Below are 20,648 nucleotides of genomic sequence, written 5' to 3'. Positions count from 1 at the left end.
TGGGGTAGCCAGGGTTATGGTCTCGTATCCCCCTTTTAAAAATCCTCAAAGTTTTAAGTTGCTGTCGTGGCGGCGACTAACATCACTCGCGTATTCGATCTACCCGATATCGCGGGCCTCGAAATCTTGGATTGCACTACACCTTGATTGATCAAAGAGAATAGCAGACATGGCGACGCTTGTATGACAATGCAGTTTTCAAATACACATTGTCTTTCTACGCCGAGCAATGATTTGCGTTGGAGGCGACATTCATAATTAGAAATTCAAATCAAAAACAACGCCATAGTTATCCATATCCATGTTCTTGATTGGTAAGTAGCTTGCTAGTATGCCGCCGTTAAAATGTAGCTGTGTACCGCAACGTTTTGTTAGCCGAATACTGGAGAAGTTGATCAATATTTAGATATTTGGAATCAGTGCGACAATTACATTCGATGAATATCAGTGATTATGAATTCTAAGCTATTTACGATGGGTTGCGCTGTCACAGGCGAGGCTTAGCCTGTCTCTGCCTCACTTGTGCATTACCTCTCCTTTCGAGCTTTATTTTCGAACAATAAATTTGAAAATTGCTTGATTTTGGGAGTAAAAATGTTCAAAATCTAGTCATTCATGAACATCGATAGAAAATACCAATATAATCTTTGAAGGTTTCAATGTACGTACTGCTGCAGTGAACATGTTTGGCTCCAACCACGCATGTGAGCAGAGAAAATATGGCGCGCAATACGAATTCCATGTATTAGTGCTACCAATAGCATACGTCACTAATTTTCAATTGTGACGTAATAGTTGCTTGACATTTATGGCTCCTTGGGAGTTACATTTGATAATATTGGTCAATATGGCTATTCGGTCGAAAAACGTTCCCGCCCCCTGGTATATAGGCTACTTTACTCATATATTACAGCTTCAGCTTTACTTGGAACAGTTGAAAATGGGGTCAGATGTAAATGCTCTTTTCGTTTTCCTTTGAATTGGCGTCGCCTCAAAAACGTTGAAGGAAATGCTTTTGAAGGAAATAAACTGCGCATCAGCTATGCAGGAAGCTGTGCAGGAATTGAAGGAAATCAATTACCTTGACTTGATGATACCAAGAAGTCCAGCACAACACGGTCAATCAAGACGTCGTGACTAAATATCGCTTGGGAACACTGTGTCCTACATGTCATTGTGTTGTTATGTTACGGATGCAGACGAGCAAGCAGTTATCGAAATTCATTTTCACGAACCATATTGGCAAACTAGATAATAGTATATCGCGCTGTATACGCGGACACCGGACAGTCTCCCATCCGCCTGCACATTGCGCATCCGCTTGTCCTTCTACGAGGCTGCAGCTTACTAAAACCAACAACCTCTTTCAATTCATTACAGGACTCAAATTTCACACGTATCGGACCTTTAGGAATTCTGCTGGAATGGGTGGTATTAAGGTGTCCTAACGTTGGATACGCAGCATTGTACAACTAGAACGGATAGGGTCACTATACCTGATATATAGGTTCTAGGTAGCCCAGACGCTTTGCTGGAGGAGATCAGCAGAAAGCTGCTGAAATGATTCTGTAGGGGACAGTTTACAGGCGGCGCTAAAATTAATCTGTAATACATGTTATGAACTTGAGAACTTTACAGCTTCAAAGCAGTTTGGCCTAAATAGAGAACGAATGCGGCATCAGTTCGATCAGTGAAAAATTTCAATTAGTGAATGCATGCTTATAGCATGAAGTAGATGCATTACCGAAGGTCTCACACACGCGGCCAGCGGGCCGCATGCGGCACGCGAGACCATTTTGTGCAGCCCGTGACGGTATTTTGGATTTTGATGTATTCGACAATATTTAACCGCCAAATATATTTTCTTTTATTTGAAACTGGAAATTCGCCCCAAAACTATACTCCAGACGCTGAAACTACTCATCAAACTTCACTATTACATCACTTTCAAAAGTTACCACGCAGTGGAAGATCAATGAATACTTCGGCGATTGGACATTTCTATTGCTATGGCACAGCAATCATTATATTCAAGTTGCTATAGATCTGTTTCAATATTCGAAGGTAAATCTAACGCTGATTTAATTTTACTTAGGTAATGACATGATCAACAGTCTTGTTATCAAGAGTATGCCCGAAACCCAGATTAGGCTGTACTGTTCCAATGCTCTGATATCAGATTAATCTTTGTTAAATTATAATTCACAATAGTAAATCCCATTTTCAAGATGCGTGTGAAATGTCAGTCTGCATGGTCCCGTCAAATAAGGCCTACTCGGAAATACATTGAATTCCCCTATTATTGGTACTGCGGCCCGCGGCGCCATCAAAAAGTAGGAAATTGGCCCGCGAGCGCATTTGAGTTTGAGACCTCTGCATTACAATATAACGGCGGCACCTCGTAAAATTCGATGCATACGCACTGAACGCAAACGCGAACTCTATAACTAACAGAGTAGGCTATATCTATTGCGCTGAAGAAAGAGCATATACTTGAAACATATCTATACAGCAGAGATGAGCATGGATTAGGATTAGGTTTTGAAAAAACAGGATTTGTGAAATTTTGTCGGATTTGGATTGGATTTGGATTATACATTTTTTTCAAAACGGATTAGGATTTGGACTGGATTTACCTATTTTCTGGGAGATTGAAATGTCGTGTGGCGAATGGCGACAAACTTTATTCAGATCAGTTATTAATGCACTTATGGTTACTAAGTTATCTTGAATTAAGTGAATCGTTGGTTGTGAAAGAAAATTTTCGAATCCCTCCATTGCATAAATTAGTATTTTTTTGAATTTGCAGTTGGAATCGGATTAGGATTGGACATGGACTTGAATATGAAAAAGTTATGGATTAGGGTTTGGATTTGGATTTGAAGATTCGGATTTGGATTGGATTAGGACATAGAAATTTCAAATCCGCTCATCTCTGCTATACAGTATACAATACAAAACGCTGGAGGAAAAAAAGATGCAGGAGCTATCAAAAGAAAACATTCATTGCCGATGCTACAAGCAACAGACGAATAGATTAAAGTCTGTCTTCTTTAATTTCGGTGTTATTAATTGGCACAATCGTGTTTTTGGTCGCAAATGAGCTCACGCTGACGTCATCGCGATTCTTAGCTGTGCTGTTCGAAAGTGATGACTTCCTCCTGCACAGTGGAAACGAGAACATTTCTGAATCATCAAACGACATCTATTGGAGAGCAAGTAGTAAATTTTACCTCCCCCTGAAGGATGTGCCAGGCGTGTAGTCGCCACTATGACTGAGAATACTTTGTCGCAGTCCCCTACGAGCCTTGCCAACAGCAGTTCCCCATCTCTTTCGAAAGTTTGACGCCAGAAACGTGTAGAAAAACGGGTTAATCGCGCTAAAATGAAGTAACTCTACAGTTATTCCACATGGCCGCATATGTTGGCATAACAAATTCCTGGGAACAGTGTTCCTAACTACTGTTCGCATCCACATTTTAGTTCCTTATTGGTGACTGCTATATTTCACCATCAAGCACTGACCTGTTTGAGTAAGCCAATACTATTGTGAAATTCGTGACAGCGTAGCAGGTGCTTGCATGTAGTTGTATGCCATTGAGACGAGCAAGATTAAATGAATGGTAGGGGAGCCAGCATATAACGAAGGTCGAAACAAGACCGGACACCATTCTAGTGACTCGTTTTCTTGTGTCGTTCGATTGAGACTTGCTTCCTGGAATAAGAGAACATCTTGTTTATATCACGTGAGACAGTACCGGATGATGCAGATCTCATCGGCATGATTTTTGCCGACATTGCCTGAAATTTTTGAGGTCTCTGATAGCCATAAAATGAAGATGACATGACTTATTGGCGGCAATATCTTTAGGAAAGTCGACACACGAGACACTATGTTCAAAGGCTAACACATATCGTCGAAATTTGAGTACGAAGCAGCAGTCCTCTAGCGTCGTATGAAAATGCGGTTGTATAAAATCATATATGCTTTACTATGCCCGTATACTGATACTCTGTAAATCTTTACTCTAATCAAAGGTATAATATAGCGTTCTTTGATGGAATGATGTTACGAATAATGCACTTCGGCCACTGCAAAAACTACATCCAGTTATTCGTATCAGTTTCACTGCGGTCGTTGCCCCGAATATTTCAATGACTTCTTTACCTCTGAATCAAAAGCGCACAAGTACAACACACGCGCGTCCACGTCGTCCAAATATCATATGATCGACCGAAAAGATCATCGCTCCATCAAATATGCCGGACCTGATGTGTGGAACAGTATCCCGCCGGCCATCCGACAGTCGACGAGCATGTCCACATTCAAGTCGAAATACAAGCAATTACTACTAAATAAATACAGTCCATCCTCAAGATTACCGGACCACGACTGACCTATCGATCTCGCTTCCCATGACATGCCGCCCTATTTCTTGTCGCTTTCTTTTTCTATACTGTATTCTTTACTTTCATTCAGTGTGCATGCCTCCTCTTTACTACGCCTAGGCCAAGGTGGGTGTCCGATTCCATTGACAAATCCAAGTCGCTTCGACATCTTCCTGTCTATTCATTGTATCGCATTTTTTGTGGTGTATTGAACTGATAAAATTGCTAATAAACCAATGATGATGATGATGCTATGGCCCCCAAAGCGACTGAGTGTGGAACCAAATATTTGGTATTCAAGGGATATGGTTTTAATAACATACAAGATATGAAAAAGTCGAATGTAACAATTCCAGTCCTTGGATTCTAAAGCGCATGAGAACAGCACACTCGCGTCCTCGTCGCCCAATTGCCATATGTTCACCACGAATTACACTCTATCAAGTAGCCTATGTCGAGCCACGCCTGTGGAACAGCATCTCGTCATGTCCATTGCTCACATTCAAGTCAAAACATATCGATCTCGCCTTCCAACACATGCCACTTCTTTTTGTCGCATGTCCTTTTATACTATCTTCTTTTACTTTTCATTCAGTGTGTATGCCTCCTTTTTTCCATCGCCTAGCCCTGGTGGGTGTCTGATTTCAAAGACTACTTCATGTCGTTTCGATACCTTCCCCTCTTTTCAATGTATCGCAGTCTTGTGGTCTATTGAAATGATGAAAATGTTAACAATTAATTGAATTGAATTTAAAACACAAGTAGATCCCACGGAGTAAATACCTGCCAACGCTCGAGATTACCCGACATACCGACTTCGCCGACCGACACATGCCACTTTCTTTTCATCGCTTGTATTTTTCATGATATTTTCTGCTACTTTTCACTCAGTACATCTGCGTCTTATTCATATGATCTAGGCCAGGGGTGTCAAACTCGACTTGCATCGCTGTCCGGAACAGTAAATTATTCCAAAATGTTACCTCAACATCCATTCCATTGTTTTGCACTTTTTTATCAGGTCTATATACGTTATATTACGAGTTATAAGGGCTTTATTATAGTAACACTTTTATACTCAAACAGCGGAATTCGCAAAAATGCGATGATTGACCGGTTGAATACAGTAATAAAGCGCCAAATTAGTGGCCCCAGCGACGATATTAGTTGGTGTATTTCTATGTTCCCCTTGTTTTAGTAGTAATCTAGCGTCAGCCCTGCCTATCTGTTGTGAGGAATACAGGAGATTTCTCTGAAAAGGCGGACGTTCGAATCTGGTTTATCATTATCGGGATTCTGGTTTCTCCGGAGGCCGAAGACCTTTTGAGTCAGTCATAATAATAATAATGGGTATAATGTGACCCGTAAGCCCGACATTTGCTTTATTGGGGGATTATTTAATGGAGTATTTCCCACGAAAAATCTCAACGCATGTTGGAATTATGCTGGATAATACAATATTATTCAGTCTAATAAAAATTGCTTCGCGGGTCGGATGAAATCGTCTGGCGGGCCGTATGTTTGACGCCCCTGATCTAGGCCAGGGTGTGTGTGTGATTGAAAGACTACTAAAAGTAGTTTCGACTTCAACCTATATCCTTTCATTTTAACGCAATGTTGTAGCGTATTGGATTGATAAAAATAATTAGAGCAAACGAACGAAGAAAAATCGTCGCAAGTTTCGTATACTACTGCCATATATCGTTCGTAGGCACATCGTCCAACAAATATCATATGAACGAAAGCACGCACCAAATTAGTAATAAGCATTTGCATTTTCCCGACGTAGGGAGTATCGTACGTATTGCTGCGGTGTGACTTGACTGACCAAACCATCATTGACTGCTTATCAACGTAGGATATTACTCTTACCTATCGTTAGTGGTTTCATTATGCGACGTAGAATGAGAGCATAAGATACACAGATGATGATAAGAGGAATCACGAACGCTAGCAGGAAGTTGCACACAAGCCAAACTTGTGAATACGTGGAAACATGCTGTTCTCCCAAACTGCACCCAATATTGCCTACTGTATCCATCAACCTGTGAAAATAATGTATCACAATCTTAATTTTAATCAGTGGTTCTATCATTTTTATCAGCCCAAGACACACAACGCACAATACGATACACGAGACAGACACAATTCGAAGTGATGAACAGATAGAAGGGTGTCGATACGACCAGGTATATGGTCTCTCAATCTGTCATCCCCGTGTAACAGTGTTCCAACTTAATATTCTGGCAGTCTTTTTTTCTTAGAAGCTTTTCCTTGCTCTTGTCATTCGTTTTTCGTGTGTACTTCACCAGGTCATTCTTCTATGGGATATTTTTTTGGTAAAGAGACTGTAGCAACAGCGAAGTTGGGAGTAGAAGCACAAATTATTATCTGTCACTTCAAATCGTGCTATACTGTCGAGACTAGAAACGAGGTATTTTGAGTCAATAGCGCTGGATTTACCAAGTATACGGATCGTGGGGTAATTGTCGCAATAGTCCATATAGAGCAGTGATCATCATCATCATTGTTTTATTAGCAATTTTATCAGTTCAATACACCACAAAAATGCGATACAATGAAAAGAAAGGAAGATGTCGAAGCGACAAGGAGCTGTCTATGGAATCGGACACCCACCTTGGCCTAGGCCAGTGGTTCCCAACCTTTTTCGCCCCATCGCCCCCTTTTCAAGGTCAACAGCGATCATCGCCCCCCAAATTTTGTGTACCGAAAATTGGGCATACTTACTGTAGTCACCGGCGGGTTGACACAAAAAAAAAAAAAAAAAAAAGGTCAAATTTTCGGCACGATGTCTAATTTTACACACGTAACTAAATTTCAGTGTGGGTTGACTAAAAAAAAAAAAAAAAAAAAAAAAAGGTCAGCCGATTTGGCGCGTTATCGCCCCCCTAACGCCCCCTTCGCTATTTTCGCCCCCATCGCCCCCTTTGTCCATTTTCGATAGGTCAGTCATGGTCCGGTAATTTTGAGGATGGACTGTATTTATTTAGTAGTAATTGCTTGTATTTCGACTTGAATGTGGACATGCTCGTCGACTGCCTGATGGCCGGTGGGATACTGTTCCACACATCAGGTCCGGCATATTTGATAGAGCGATGATCTTTTCGGTCGATCATATGATATTTGGACGACGTGACGCGCGAGTGTTGTACTTTTGCGCTTTTGATTCAGAGGTAAAAAAGTCATTGAAGTATTCGGGGCAACGACCGCAGTGAAACTGATACATAAACTTGGCGATTTCTAGTTTCCGCATATCTTCTATGTTTAGGACGCCGAATCTCTTCAGCAGCGACTTATTGGATCGGCAGCCAGGCCCCTTTGGGGCCTTAGCTATGATTCGGAGTACTTTATGCTGTAGTTTCTGCAGTGGCTTGAGTGCAGTTTTACTGGCAGCCCCCCAACAGAGGATGCCATAATGTAACTTCGATTGGATTAAGGATTTAAAGAGTATCAGAAGCACCCATGCTGGCATGAAGCGCCCAAGGCTGTAGAACAGGCCGCACTTCGGTGATAATTTAGTTTCTAGGGACTGAATATTAGGGATGGTGTGAACGTGAGGTTCACGTTCGTGTTCTGTGTGTGAACCTCGGAAATTTAGAGGTGCGCGTTCACAGCAGAACCTTGGTAGGTTCTGCACTGTGAACCTTTTTGGTAAATTGTAATTTGCACTTCGTTATAAGATCTCTTTGGTTCAAGTTTATTGCATTTCAACTGCGGGTCACTCTATGCATGGCGCTGGCAGCATAAAAAATCAACACTAAACGAGCATGCACCATGACAACCTTAAAAGTTTTACTTGCTTTTTTGTTACCAAAAATTTCTCGAAATATTCAGCGTTCCGTTTTGAATATTTAGTGACTCTCCGCTGTGAGCTTGACCCGCAATCACACAACATCACGAGCGATATACGTAGTCAGCGAATGATGCTTATTCAACCAATCAATGACATTGATATCGTTTTCTGATGTAAAATATCGAGTGGGCGTACGGGGTCAATCTTGACTTCATATCTTTACTGTATCATTAAAACCAAATCCGTGCGATTAAGGTGCTGGCTACTGCTATATAACTTGTTGTTTATGGTATCGGTAGCGAGTATAGAAACCCGTTTTACACTCTGCTCAACATCAATGTAGCAATACTCAGACTCCGAACACATTGTCCGGTCTGGCTAAGACCATTGAGGCGTAAGCTTATATTTCATGGTAAGTCCTCGTCGAAATTGTTGGCAAAGCGACGGAATGTATTGATTTTATGAGATTATTATATCCTTTGATAACCGCGGTTGATACATTTAGCGACGTTTAAAACGCCAATATGTAGCCTACTACAGCAATGCGACATTATGTGGCCCGACTCTTCGCTAGGTATCGTGTACATTAATATAGGCTATCACTTCATTGAAAGATAGGGTTGGAATTAGCAATATGACGTCACGAGGTTCACGTTCGTGTTCACGTTCGTGTTCGCGTTCACACGAACCCGAACCTTTCAGAGGTTCACACCATCCCTACTGAATATGACTCTTCCAGGACATGTTCGAGTCCAGTAAAACCCCGAGATATTTGGCATTATCTGTGTTGGAAACGGGCTGACCAGCGATATTAACGGTTAGGTTATTTTTTGAATTTACTGTCAGCAATTGGGTTTTCGAGGCGTTTATGCAAAGGTTGTTCTGGGCCGTCCACTCATGGACTTTAGGCATTTGGTCACCAGTCAGGGCATCCAGCTCTGCCGTCGAAGATGCGGAAGAGAGGAGGTGAGTATCATCAGCGAACAGTGTGGTGTTCAATGAGGAGGTTTCAAAAATGTCGTTGGCATATAAGGTGAAGGTGATCGGGAACCTATGGCTCTTTTGGGTATAAGATATGGCTCTGTGCCAAATATTTATTATTGTACTGAATTGATCAATATTGCAGCGATTTCTTAATAAATTTTCATCACGGCCGGAATGATTATTCTTGCGGCAGTATATGAACATGTCCCAGAGACGTAAAGACAATGCCGTCTTCAGGCTCAGGGGCTCGGAACCCCTCTTTTCAAATTCCTCAAATTTAAGTTAGTCGTGCCGGCGACCAATATGTTACTCGCGAATTCTATGTACCCAACTCGAAATCTTGAAGTGTGCGATACGTTGATTAAAATCAAACAGAATAGCAGTGATGGCGACGTCCATATCCCAAGGCAGTTTTCAAATACACATTGTCTTTCTGATCTACGGCGCGAAATGAACTGCTGTGGACGTGACATTCACAATTACAAGCTCGAATTACAAACAACTCCATTGCTACCCACGTTCTCGATTGGTAAGTAGATTTGTAGTACCGGTGATAAAATGCAGGCGTGTAGCGCAACGTTATATGTTACCGCCGAATGCTTTGAAAATTGAGAAGTTGCTTACAGTACTTAGATTTTCGGAATCAGTGTGACAGTTACATTCGATTAATATCAGTTACAAAAAATTCTAAACTATTTACGATGAATTGCATTATCAATGGTGAGGCTTGGCCAGTCTGTGCCTTACCTTTAGTTTCGCGCTTTATTTTCGAACAATAAACATGCAAATTGTGAGAAATTAGGAGAAAAATGTTCAACATTTAGTCATTCATGAACATCAATAGAAAATACCAATATTAATTGAAGGTTTCACGATTTTCGACCACTTATCCTGACGACAGGTGAGCCACTGCCTCACTTGCCTCCCTTGCCCTCACGCCACTGATGTGAGAGAGAGAGAGAGGAGAGTCTTTATTTTTCATCAAACCAAAATACATAACACTCGGCAGTGGTGGTGGTACAGAAAATATGCATGCACAGTATTCGGTATTAGATAGGAATGATCGATAAGACCGTGAGGGTCATCTAGTCTGATCACACCAGCGTCAAACAGGTACACTTGACTCTAAACAGTCTGGCTGTAAAAAAAGTTACAGTAGTTAAAAAAATAAAATAGAAGAAAAATTAAACGATGGTAGCAAATGATCAATGAAGCAATGTCTGGGCGAGGTAGGGCAACAGTGTTAGTGTAACGATAAGAGGTGATCAAGTAGGGCTTTTTTGAATCTATCATAAGGCAATTCACGGATATGTGGTGGTAATGCATTCCAAATGATAGGTCCCGAGTAGTCGATAGATCTCTTAGTTAGGTTGCTATTGGGTGGGGGTAAGTAGATATTTCCCTTTGACGAGGATCTCGTGTAATGGGAATGGACATTTTTAGCAGGTATGAAAAAGTCATCAAACACAGGAGGCAGAGTGTTGGAAAAATATTTGTGAACAACTTTTGATACTTCGAAGCGATATAGCTCATCAACTCGCAAAATTCGATGCTTACGGTAGTAAGGCGATAAATTGGTACGTAAAGGTACAGATGAGATCAGCCGTATCGCACGGTTTTGCAGGGTTCGAATTCTGCACAGAAATGTTTTGCATGCACTTCCCCATACTACGATTCCATATTGCAGGTGAGAGTGGAAAAGAGAAAAATATATGGTTCGTAGTATTGATCTGGAAACCAAAGATTGCAGACGGGTCATTATTCCCACACACCGAGCTAGTTTTGATATTGTGCATTCAATATGCTGCTTCCAAGACATTTTAGCATCAATAGTGACACCGAGATATTTTGCTGAGTCACATATGGAGATTTGTTTATGATTGATGTTCACAGTGAAACTATGATTGGCATTATTTAAAAGGAGCATCTCGGTCTTATCTGCATTCAAGCTTAGTTTGTTTGCTTGGAGCCATCTCGACACTTTTGGGAGTTCCCTATTCACGGATGCATGCAAATCATTGCCAGTGTTAGAGGTTATGAAGAGGTGAGTATCATCAGCAAATAGGGTTGTGCGGAATAAAGATGCATTAACAATGTCGTTAATATAAATGAGGAAAAAAGTCGGTCCAAGGACTGAGCCTTGTGGGACTCCACAAGTTATATCTCTGGTAGTCGATCTTAATGTCCCCAGTTTAACAAATTGTTTGCGATTTGCCAGGTAGCTTTCAAGTAGAGTTGCTGCAATACCCCTGATTCCATAGTGTTCTAGCTTGTATCTTAAGATTCTGTGGTTAACTGTGTCGAAAGCTTTGCGGAGGTCGATAAAAATGCTGCAGCCACTTTTTTTTTGCTTGATGGTTTTGTAATAGTCCGTTACAATTGATAGTATTGCATGGTTGGTGTTGTGGTTTGATCTGAATCCATGCTGGGTCGGAGACAGTACTGCATTCAATTCAAAAAAATTTTTGAGTCGGCAGTCAATCAGTTTTTCAAAAACCGTGGCAAGATTTGGCAGAACAGATATTGGTCGGTAGTTAGAAATTAGCTTTTTACAGCCTTTCTTAAACACTGGCATTACTCTGGCAGTTTTCAGTGCATCTGGGAAAATGCCCAGACGTATCGACTCATTAAAGAAAATGCATATAACATCACCAATAATATTAAAGACTAGCTTCAGAAAGTGCGTTGGGATGAGATCGGGTCCTACTGCTTTGCTACTTTTCATTTCAGATAGTATGATGGCAACTTCTCCTTCACTTGTCGGCTCAAGAAAAATGGATTTCTGAGGGCCAGGACTCAAGTACGAGAGAAAGTCATCGGAGGAGTTTGGTATTGAAGCTGCAAGATCCGGACCAATGTTGCAAAAATACTGATTGAACTTTTCTGCTACTGCAAGCTGTTCTTTGATCATGCTGCCATTCTCGAGTAGCTCGATGTCAGCAGCACTCTTGGGAGCATTACCTTTAGTTAGGTTGATAATTTCTCCAATGGTTTTCCATGTGTTCTTGGGATCCTTGGAGCACTCCTCGAATCTTTTTTGGAAGTATGCTTTTTTGGCATTTTCTTTCATATGCGTCACTTGGTTTGCATATTTTTTGTACACTTTTTTGCCTTCGCTTGTGCCTTGCAGATAGTAGTGCTTATGCATCCAATCCCTTGTCTTGATCGCAACTAGATGTATCACAGCTTAGAGTGGGGTAGGCGTATATACTGCCGTAGTGACCATGTTTGGCTTCACCTGCACATGTGATCATGGGTTCTCGCATTTAAAAGGAGCATCATGACGAACCTACGTACGTTCTTGTAACTCAAGTTTCGCATGCTCAAATAAGGTAACCAGCATGATTAGTACAAGTTTTTGCAGAAAAATGTGGCGCACACGAATAATCCCATGTAGCGAGTTCGAATTTGTGCTATCAGGACGTCACGAATTTTCATTAATGATGTAACAGTTGAATGGCATGTATGGCTCTTTGGGAGTTGAAATGGGAAAAAATAGGGCCAATATTGCTCTTCGGACAAAAAATGTTCCCGGCCCTTGATAGAAAGGATGTAAGACGCTATAGGTCTACCGGAAACTCTAATATCTAACTTCCAACGCTTACACTAATTCAAAGGGTTTTTAGATACATTGCGGGATCTGCGGGATCACAAACTATTTATCCCCGGTGCCCCGGCGGCCCAGCCCACAAGGTCAAAAAGGTTGAGAGTCCCTGGACTAGCGTGTCAATGTATGCAATACAATAAGTAAATCGATTCAATGTACAATGAAGGATATTTGACTTACTCCTCAATGCTAAGCACATCGTCGTCTGTGTAATCGTAGTCATCATTACTCCTGAAATAATAACAAACAATGTTAGCATTGTATGAACTTTAGTGACTGAGCTTGCATAACTTACCCTTGACCGGAGATAGACGAATCGTTGTCGGGGAAATCGTCGTAGCTGAAATATACAGACTCGAATGTGATTGATCAAAGCAATTACACCGACGATGGCAGGTGTAATTCAAATCTTCGTATTGTTCTTTGGAAACGTGAGTGACACTTTACTAACATGCAACTCTTGAACATGTTGGTTAAAATACTGTAAGTGCTGGTCTAGAGTTGAGTTGGGTTAGGATTATTGTTCGTTTTAAGCAGGGGCGGGCAACATAGGGATTTTGACCGGCCCGCAGAGAGTTTCTACTTTGAAAGTGAAATTCTAATTTTAAAATACAATTGAATAGTATATTCATATTGAAATGAACCCGAATATTTTCGGCTGACACTCGTCAACAACCAGTAGAGAATTGGAAATAGCATTGTATAGCAACAATCGTAGAAAACATGCATCACGCTCGGTGAAAAGCTCGCCCAAGACTCATCCACTCATGGCTGATGCTGAGCGATCAAAGGTCAGAAACTATGCCATTGACAAACATTTGTTGGATAATCCAGCTTGTGCAATAAATCATCGAGAACACAGATTTTGCGTCATCGGAAGGGGCCGCTCACACTTTCATCTGTGTGCCATGGAAACGACCTATATCAAAATATATCAGCCCAAGCTTTTTCTACAGAAGGAGTTCGTCTACCATCTTAAAATGGTACATTGAACGCTCTCTAATTTGAGATTACATTCCAAGCTGGTGTCGACATATTTTGTGATGCGATTGTTGATGTACAACAGGGGCGGGCAACTTCTCCAGTCGGCGGGCCGGATATAGGAAAATTAGGTACTTGACGGACCGGATTGCTGAATCGATACATTATCCACATATACAAGGAATAAATCGTATTTAATAAATGTATTTAAACGACAGCAATGTCACTTCAAAGCCATTTCTCGCCGACAATGACGAAGACAATGTGGATTTGAGAACAGCATTGTCATACAGGCGCCTCCATGTCTGCTTCTCTCTGATCAATGAACACACGGTTAAGATTTCAAGGCGTTCGATAAGCCCGGTACCCCAATTTTACCAAGATATCAATTCATCGGGGTTGAGTACAGCCCAAATGCCGATAATGCAAGTCTTCTCACTTCGACGAACTTACGCGTAAGCTCGACTTTCGTACGCTGTGCACACACGTATATAATAACATACAGTTAGGAACGTAACAGCACTTCGTCAGCTCGTCCCCAAAAAACGTTGATATTGGGCCCCTCGAAACGCTAAACGAGCGAAGCGCGCAAAAATTTCTATTATTCATGATTGAATCGGTCAATGTGATCGGGGATTGCATGTATTATTGCTATCATTTTTATCCTCTCTTTGTTCAGGTAATCATATTTACCGGTAATAGAGCTGAGTGAGGTGTCTTAGAAGATGTATAGGGCCCCTAAATATTAATCAAACATCTTCGGGCGGACCCGTTAGCATAATGAGTTCGTTACATGATGCTATTTCGTGGCCTCCTATATCTGCTATGTCAAAAGATACTGAAATCGACAAAACTTACAAAACTAAATGATGCACACGATTTCAAATTGATATTTCTTTATTGGCTAATAAGTTTTCCCTGCCGTATAGCATTTGTCTTGTGGGGGTCAGAGCGCCAGGACAGGAACATTCGGCGCCAGCCATTTGGGCGCCAATGGACATTTAAACAGTGTATATTTATATCGAATTTTTCGGTCAGCACAAGGGCAGTCCTTTCGGCCAAGGTCTTCTCGCTGCTGATCGTTCTGGCACACTTCTCGGAGTCGCATGTTACAGCATGGCCTGTAACTTCATATGTGTTGGTGCGTCGTGGCGCGGTAATAGCCGACGCCAAAGTGTCCATTTCTATAAATCATGCGTATTTCTGTTGGGGGAAAGGTACCCAATAATGAAGGTAATTGTCAACATCAAATCGCGCCCAGCGCAAATAAAATTCGAAAAAGTTGCATAAATTTATAAATCACTTCATAATTCATTTAAATTCGCGAAATAGTTTTGGCCCCTTCGAGCTCGGCTCCCCCCAATTCGGGGCTTTGGGGTGCGGCAGTTACGGTCTTGCATACAGTCACTAAATTTTGACGTTTAAGCAAGAAGTGGACAATCTCGGCAGACTGGGGGCGCGGGCCACATTATCATGTATGACGGGAAACTGTCCGCGGGCAGGACAAAATCCCGTCGCGGGCCGGATCCGGCCCGCGGGCCGTATGTTGCCCGCCCCTGCCGTACGAGAAGCCGAAATAGTACCGCAGGCGCCACTGATTTCATCAGTTCAGCAGAACGCAATAGAGCATCTCATGATCGAATACTATACAGTACCGGTGTCCGGTACTCCGGTATTTGGCGAACCCCGCAGCGAGTGTTGCCTAAAATGCCTACAGTATAGAGACTACAGTGGGCTGCTTGACCGCAAAAATTGACACTTAAGTCTGGTGGTCCGCTGACTTAGATTTGAGTGCCGATTCGAACGCATGTGAGTGTGAGTATACTTATTGGCGTGAGTTGAGTAACAAATTCGCTGCTGAGTAGAGAATCGCTACTCAGCAGAGAAATTGGTCTCCGCCCCAAAGCCGTATCAGCTAGTGAGGAAGAGTGATTGGACACAGGAGAATATAGCTTCTTTTGAACAACAATACTGAAATCAATTTCAGTATTTCAAATTGTTTTAGTGTTCTTCCGAAATCAAAATCAAGACGCGGGCCACGTGTTATCGACCCCTGTTCTAGGCCAACGTTTCTTAACCTTTACCCCATGAGCTTTCAAATATCCTCGTACCTTCAACACAACATCTGATAGTATAGGACTACCTCTATATTGAAATCAAAAATCATAAAGACATGTAATCGCGCGCGGCAGAAGACAGTTTTGGAGTTGAATCAATCTGCCAAGAAAATATTCCACTTTATGTTGGTTTGCAAATATATCAATAGATAGATAGCGTATAGGCCTAATTACAAAATGCATCTCGCACCCCTGATTTTGTGCTTTACCCTAATGAATCCACGTACTCCAGGTTAAAAACACCTGATGGTCTAGTAGACCGAGTCATATCTGTTCACAGTTCGGTTTCTAGTTCAAGTCATGTTCAACCGATTATTTGTAGCTATGCTCGGGTGATATCAAATTCATCGCATGAATAATATGCCCATTTATCTCAACAGTTTCTGGTCTCGCCCTCTTATTCAAGTACCAGTACTGATCATCGGAGGTAGTTAAAGTAGACATCGTTGGTAGGCTTATACTCAAGTAGAAGTAGAACTAAACAGTTTTACTCAATCACAAGCAGCGGTTGCGATTTCCAATTATTTTAGGCCTATAGTTTTGCCTATAAAACCCAAAGGTTGTCAATTGCCATGTATATAGGCCTAAAAAGAGTCTAACAACTGCGACCTTACGAACGCCATCCAGTGTTCATTCCTATTTTAAAATGCATCAGAATGACGAATCAGCAATATAGGGCCGGTTAATGCACTGTGTTGAATATTACATGGTAATATAATTACTAATTGGATATATGCGCATTACGCACAATGATTCGAGTACTGCAATCTGAATCGGGTAATGATTCGAGTCGAGTAGGGAGAGAAGCTTTTTCGAGTAGGACTACTGAAATGTCACACGCTACTTTCTGATAAGGCTATCATCGAGAATTATGGTTTCGATACTAAGGAAGACTGTAAACCTCGATTGGTCGTATCCCAGCACACGATTCATGATAAGCTATATGTACGTTAGTGGAAATAACATATATGTATTGTGAAACTATATGATTTGTGTAATAGCCTATGCTCGAAATTTCCACATCATTCATTAGGTGACGTATATTCCCTTAATGAGTGATAAGACTGATCATACTCGATGCAAAGTCGGATCCCTAGAGGGACTTGATTTTGCCCCGATTTAGTTAAGCTATAATGTCCCGCGACCCGTTGCATCTGTTGTTAAAATACGAATGGCCCGTTATGCATGGAAAGTTGAGAACCCCTACGCTATTGATAGGATTAATTGTGGTCGGTTTTATGATTGTCGTGGAAAATTCCATGTCGCCAAAATCATAGTTTGTTCGAAAGTCAATGTTTCCTTGGTTGCGTCAAAGCATGAGATCTGATGCTTCATAGAGTCAGCTTCCTGACAAACGCGATTCGACGTATTTCAAAACGGCATCGATGATCTGACGTTCTCTAAACGGAACATGACATTGCACACATATTACAATTGGTGCAAAGTTGATGATGTATGGAAAAATACAGTTCGTGATAAATTGTTGCACATAGAACAGAGATAGACATTTGGGTGTGTGGCTCAGTTCAAGTGGGTCGCATTTCATTGTGCTCCTGTACCCATCCACCATCTATCTATCTTAAAATGTCGTTCAAGTATTGGATTCTCATTATGTTCGAGATCGGGATCTGCTCGCGTTCGTCAGGTACGAGCCATATGTGTTATATTTCGAATCGGGTTGAAATTTCTCTTTTTCAGCAAAATTTTGCTCGAGAAGTTACGTCGGCGGTAAATGGATCTCAGAGGGAGATTGTGGGGTTGGTATGCAAATAGTTTTACGTCACAGACCAACACGTTCTGTTCTGTTTACGTTTCATGTAGGGTTCGGACATGATGTCGGACATAATGAGCGAGCTTGAAGACCGAGCAAAAAAAGAGGAGATCAAATCGACTGAAAAACCGACTGAAAAACCGACTGAAGACGCGACTGTGAGTCTGTTTTGCAAGCTTTCAAAGATGTCCTTTGTAACGCAAGGAGGAAGCTCGGTTCAAGATGAACAACATTTCAGAGTAATGGCTCCGAAGCATACAATTCCGAGCCATCGAACCTCGAACTGGGACAATTCTAGAAATCTGTGATATTTTATTGTTTGCCGAATTCTCTGTTGCAGGTTTTCCAGCGAAGAGTCAAAGGAGACGTTGATTTCAACCGAAATTGGACCGATTACGTGGAAGGATTCGGGAATCCGGAAGGAGATTACTGGCTCGGTTTCGAATTTCGTTTACTTCTGTTATGAAAAATATTAAAACCATATCCTGCTGTAGTGAGATTGACTTGTGACTCTGAACCTTGTGACTTGGTAACACAACCCTGGTTCGATTTGAATCATACACGAGGGTTGAAACTTGAAATTGACTCGTAAATTTTGCTCCGAGTCACGAGTCAATCCACATTTCTGAAGCGCCGAGTCAAGTCAAGTCGTTTTTGCAAAGTATCTCGATTCAAACCCAACAATCGTTTCAAAACGTTTGTCTCTCCAGGGCTCGAGGAATTGCATGAAAGGACAAAGGACGGAAATATGGAATTGGAAATCAACATGATCACGAAAGTCACAGGAATTCACTGGCTCGTAAAATACAGGTAAGCTTGATTTCGATCCATCCATTCATTCACACACAAATTACTGCTCAATAAATCACAAAGTGACGATAGCTGACGAGTGCAGCAGCTGTACGGCGGTTGGTATGTTCCATTATGATGTGACAATGATTATGATTCAATAACAATATTCCGGGATAACGAAGTTAAGGAGACCGTCATTTGAGGTCGTTACTTTTTATTCGCGTAATCGCCTTGCTGTAAAAGGGGGCAAATAAAGGAGTATCCTTGAGTGTTCGACATTCCCAGCTCCTTCCGCGTCGGACCCGGATCCGACAACTATACTCTGCACGTATTCGGATACTCCGGGAATGCAACCTACGATGCCCTCGCGTATCACAACAATCAGCAATTCTCAACGTACGACGCGGATCACGATACTTATTTTGGCAATTGTGCTTCTAAAGGCCGAGGAGGCTGGTGGTATGACGATTGCACCTGGAGCAACCTGAACGGAAACTTCAACAAAACAGTACCTTCGACAAATTACAACAAGGGAATCTATTGGCGTGATGACCTTAACGGCGATGGTTATTGGGACAACGTTAACGACCTGCGTTTCTCGGAGATGAAGTTCCGGAAGAGATTGTGAAATGAGCGTGACGTCCTTGTCCCGCTCTGTGACGTGGTCATGTACACTCTCGGCACATCACAATTGTAAATGTTGCTCATTGTGACGTTTGCCTGACACAGATAAACAGAATTATATCAGATATCGCAGATGTCACAAAAACGTAGAGGTCATGTAAAGGTCACATATCAGCTCCTGGGCATCTTTTTCTTTCTTTCGACTTTTGTCGTGTGCAGTGGTGGCCCTACGATTGGGGGGGGGGGCACCTCAAAAGCCACCACTGCTCGTGTAATATTGCTAAAGCGGACACCACCAAATTTTCAAAATGTGTGATAATCTATTCTTTGTATTTTTTTTAATTAGAGAAATCACAGAGCCAAATTGCCAATAGCTAGCCCACTAATACAAGCATATTGCTGTTTAGAGGGGTTTTGGAATGAATCCGATTGCCAAAAAAACATTTTCTCCTGTTATATACACAACCGCTATTCCAGAATAACACCGAGATGAGCAGCCAGTTGGACGTGGACATTAAATTGGTGCCATATATGTTGCGACCAGCCCAGAAGGTGTCGTCTGCAGCGTTATGCACTATTATTACATTCGCAGTCCAGAGGTGGTCAAAGTAGTCAAGAAAGCTACTCAAGTAGAAGTAGCGACGAAAAAATCTACTCAAGTACGAGTAGAAGTACTTCTTCCATGAGCAACCTAAAACTACTTGAAGTAGAAGTAGAATTGACTGACTTTAAAAGTACTCAAGTAAATCAGTAGTTGTGAAAACGATCCTAATTCGTTCACATGGATTGTAAAATGGTGCAAATTGAGCTATGCGAAAGGTACCTAGCTTGATTCATATTGATGCATACCAGCAGGTCTCCAATTTTCGATAGCATGTAAGCATTCGTCCACATCATGGGATGAAAATTATAGTATTGATATGGAAATGCGATACTAATTCTCTGTTTACTCAAACAGCACGTTTTAGAAAATATCATGGTACTGCGCACTCCCACATATTATAAGGTCTGTAGTTTAGTCGAACAGCAATACGGAGATCTTGTGTTGGATACGGTGTAAACGCTTTGTGCGATTAGTAAACGTTAATAAAAAATATGGTGGACCGTAAGCTATATTGTGTAGCTTTATTTATGGAAATTGAAGACATTACTACACTTTTTTTTTATACATGTACGTTATCCAGACAAAAGAACTGATATAGGCCTAAATAACAAATCAAAATATATGGTACTGGGAATTGAAAGTGAAATCTAAATCTAAAAACGGAACATGTATTTAATGTCTTTAGTCCAGAAAGTTACGAAGGTTGGTATGCTAAAACCGCTCTAAAACTAAAAAAAGTCAGAGTCCACTTTTCCAGATTAGGACACGCCATGGACAGCTAGATTACAATATGATAAGTAATTGCTAGATTGCGAAACATCAGTTTCAAACGTTATGATAAGCCATATATGCTGTGATGAAATACTTGATATGGCGAAGGGCGACAATGCGGTGTGAACGGAACCACGCCAACCCTCTACCTAAATTGTATTCACCGATACTTTCTTGAAATCATACTGGTTGTT

General features: G+C 41.5%; 2 protein-coding genes and 1 long non-coding RNA gene across 7 annotated transcripts in view; 2 read left to right on the top strand and 1 right to left on the bottom strand.

Annotated features, from left to right (window-relative positions):
• The window catches only part of LOC145447227 (kappa-type opioid receptor-like), a 90,971-nt gene extending 77,675 nt beyond the window's left edge, over positions 1-13,296 (bottom strand). For 2 of the 5 annotated variants that reach the window (XR_013917496.1, XR_013917495.1), the window contains exons 1-6: positions 13,090-13,275; positions 12,975-13,025; positions 6,262-6,434; positions 3,526-3,715; positions 3,234-3,380; positions 2,962-3,161 (exon numbers count right to left, since the gene is read on the bottom strand). Coding sequence is in view for 3 of the 5 variants with exons in the window: in XM_080325646.1 (XP_080181772.1) it covers positions 3,038-3,161; positions 3,234-3,380; positions 3,526-3,715; positions 6,262-6,430 (630 nt within the window). In the remaining 2 variants the exon portion in view is untranslated. Of the gene's footprint in view, positions 1-2,815; positions 3,162-3,233; positions 3,381-3,525; positions 3,716-6,261; positions 6,435-12,974 lie in introns of those variants that run through there. The other 3 variants (XM_080325646.1, XM_080325644.1, XM_080325645.1) reach the window with 3 other exon arrangements.
• Positions 10,154-12,076, top strand: LOC145447233 (uncharacterized). Its single transcript, XR_013917498.1, has 2 exons — positions 10,154-11,231; positions 11,918-12,076. It is a non-coding gene; the product is annotated as an uncharacterized LOC145447233 (long non-coding RNA).
• Positions 13,297-17,313: 4,017 nt separating the features above from the next.
• On the top strand, positions 17,314-19,083 carry LOC145446693 (fibrinogen-like protein A). The gene is made up of 6 exons (XM_080325044.1): positions 17,314-17,537; positions 17,591-17,649; positions 17,714-17,821; positions 18,004-18,100; positions 18,374-18,473; positions 18,741-19,083. The coding sequence occupies exons 1-6, from the start codon at positions 17,477-17,479 to the stop codon at positions 19,081-19,083; spliced, it is 768 nt and encodes a 255-aa protein (XP_080181170.1). The 5' UTR covers positions 17,314-17,476.
• Positions 19,084-20,648: the final 1,565 nt, after the last annotated feature.

This window comes from Botryllus schlosseri, chromosome 9 (assembly GCF_051294905.1).
Source record: "Botryllus schlosseri isolate E-star chromosome 9, Bs_hap1, whole genome shotgun sequence".
Classification (NCBI taxonomy): Eukaryota; Metazoa; Chordata; class Ascidiacea; order Stolidobranchia; family Styelidae; genus Botryllus; species Botryllus schlosseri.
This window is presented reverse-complemented; position numbering and strand designations above follow the sequence as displayed.

Bases quoted from the DNA above. Each gene is read 5' to 3' on its own strand.
- LOC145446693 (XM_080325044.1), top strand. From the start codon at position 17,477: ATGTCGTTCAAGTATTGGATTCTCATTATGTTCGAGATCGGGATCTGC. The intron at 17,538-17,590 runs GTACGAGCCATA...TCTCTTTTTCAG, and splicing joins GATCTGCTCGCGTTCGTCAG to CAAAATTTTGCTCGAGAAGT. The intron at 18,101-18,373 runs GTTTCGAATTTC...TTGTCTCTCCAG, and splicing joins GGAAGGAGATTACTGGCTCG to GGCTCGAGGAATTGCATGAA.